Raw genomic sequence first — 2,479 nt, forward strand, 5'->3', positions numbered from 1 at the left:
TTTTAATTATTATGATATTAAAATTTAATGATAACTCTTAATATGAAAAGTAAAAATATAAAAACCATGATATGATTTCTGGTTTAGTCCGATCTACGTGACCCAGTTACTGCAAATAAATCATTGATTCTGTACTCTTTACATTCATCCACTGCCGTGGTTCCCAAAGCCTACTTCCATTGTTTTGAGAGGTTACTGTAAAAAGATAAGTCTTAAGAGAGATTTATAAGGATACGCCACATAAGCTAATGAAAAGTATAAAAAACTGTGATATGCCATTTTTTTTTTTTATATTTATTCTTAGTGTAAAACATTTTACATGGATGGCAAATCAATATAGAGTAAATATATATACATAAGTGAGTCTCATGAAAGTGTAACTATTAAATAATCATCAAATAGTTTTTTTTTTTAAATTTAATAATTAAATTACTCACGTTGTTAACTTCTATTGGTTTACTATGTCATATAATATGCTTACATAGAATCACAATTTTATTCTTCATAAGAATATGCCACATATGCTAATAAAAAAGTATAAAAGCTGTCATGTAGTTTATATTTTTTTTATCTTTATTTTTAAAGTTCAACTAAATTTAAATTTTATCTCAACCACTAAAGTTTAAAATTATTTTTAGTGTAATTTTTTTAAAATTTTAAATTCCTTTAAATTTATAAATTTAAAATTATAAAATTATACTCATCATATATCATTATATGGAAAAAAAATATACGCCAAGCGTGGGACGCACTCGGTTCTGCAGATTCTCATGGGTCGTTGGAACTTGAGAGTGTATTGGACACTGTGCGACGTGTACTGCTCTTTCAACCATTAAATCTTATCTTTAACTAAGTCGTTTTCAGAGTGGGTGGGTGGGCCACTAAACGAAAAAGATAGCCAAGACCCTCGCCTACATCTCTAGACACCAATGCTATTGTTAGCCACCATGACCCGATTATATATTCACTAAAAAATTATTTATAAAATTTAAATATATAATTTTAAAAATATTTTTCTATTTAAAATATAAAAATTTTAATAATAATATTTAAAAATCACTAAGTCATATATGTATTTTTTATATTTTATTTTTTTATATGTTGAATAATATAGAAAATAATGTATTAACTAATTTATTTATTAGATTTAAAATAAAGTTATAATTAATTAAAATTTTGCTATTATTAAAATTTATAATATAATTATGAAAATATAAAATATATATTAAATTATGTTTTCAAAATTAAACGGTGACATATAATAAAGTATAAAATTAATAAAAAGCCACCCAATAAAATGACTAGTTAAAATTTATAATTAATAAACTGAGTTCGTCAATTTTAAGCCGGAGACGTATAACTCACGTCTCAGGTAACCTGATTTAAATGATAGGACCCAGCACCTTCAATTTTGTAGGACCAATTGGTTTGCTAATTTGACACGTCAGCGTTATCGACACAACATTCCTTGTTCACCGTCTTTATATTCCTAGGCTCACTTTTGGCCTAACGCACCATTTTCTTCTCACACACTTCCACTTCCACATATATAGTGAATTCCTGAAGATGAAGAAGGTTTCTGGTTCATCCCTATGGATGGTTGTGGCGGTGGCGGCGCTGATGCTTTTAACAGAGGTGCGCTTGTCAAATGCAGTGACTTGCAATCCAGTGCAGCTGAGCTCATGCCTGCCGGCGATCTCGTCTTCGACGGCGCCATCAAGCACCTGCTGCAGCAAGTTGAGAGAGCAGAAGCCTTGCCTTTGTGGGTACCTGAAGAACCCAAACCTGAAACAGTATGTGAACTCACCTGGTGCCAGAAAGGTTGCTAATGCCTGTGGGGTTCCCCTCCCAAATTGCTAGTAAAGTAATTATAATGAATGAATCTCCCTTCAATAAATTAGACTTCTCTGTCAGTAGCAGAGTCCTATATCATATGTATTTGTATGAAAAATGAAGAACTGGGAGTTTAAATGTTCTACGAAATAAATTGTGGAAGGGAAATTACAAATGGATGTGTAATCATCTAGCTAATGTGAATTGATTATTTACGTAGTATTACTTTTCTTTTCTCTTTAATATTCTCTTTCGTTTTTATTGTTTAGATTCAAAATAGAAAATATATGATAAATTTATTTATAAATATATAAATTTTATTTATTTATATTTTAAATTTATAATAAATTTAAATAAAAATCAAAAACCTGTAAAGTTCAAGCAAGCCAAGCTCCATTTAAATTAAAAGTGCTTCTTGACTTGACTTGTAACAACAAATTATCTGGAAAATTCATAAATCGATAAAGTGGAAGAATTTTTTTTTTTTTCATTTAAAACAATAGTAATCCGTTTCTGTACTTGGTTATTATGTTAAAATATTAATTTAATAAAAAAAATACAAATTAATCTCAATATTTTAATATTAAATGGTAAATAAATCATGGAAAGTAATTTTTGCTGGCATTTTGTAGTCAAATCATGCTGA

The 2,479-nt window shown here is 28.4% G+C and overlaps 1 protein-coding gene across 1 annotated transcript; it reads left to right on the forward strand.

The window, feature by feature from the left end:
• The first annotated feature begins 1,494 nt into the window (after positions 1–1,494).
• On the forward strand, positions 1,495–2,076 carry LOC131174758 (non-specific lipid-transfer protein 2-like). Its single transcript, XM_058138655.1, has one exon. It carries the CDS (start codon positions 1,567–1,569, stop codon positions 1,858–1,860), a length of 294 nt encoding a protein of 97 aa, XP_057994638.1. The 5' UTR covers positions 1,495–1,566; the 3' UTR covers positions 1,861–2,076.
• The last annotated feature ends 403 nt before the right edge of the window (positions 2,077–2,479 follow it).

This window comes from Hevea brasiliensis, chromosome 16 (genome assembly GCF_030052815.1).
Source record: "Hevea brasiliensis isolate MT/VB/25A 57/8 chromosome 16, ASM3005281v1, whole genome shotgun sequence".
Classification (NCBI taxonomy): domain Eukaryota; kingdom Viridiplantae; phylum Streptophyta; class Magnoliopsida; order Malpighiales; family Euphorbiaceae; genus Hevea; species Hevea brasiliensis.

Coding starts and splice junctions, on each gene's coding strand:
- LOC131174758 (XM_058138655.1), top strand. CDS start 1,567: ATGAAGAAGGTTTCTGGTTCATCCCTATGGATGGTTGTGGCGGTGGCG.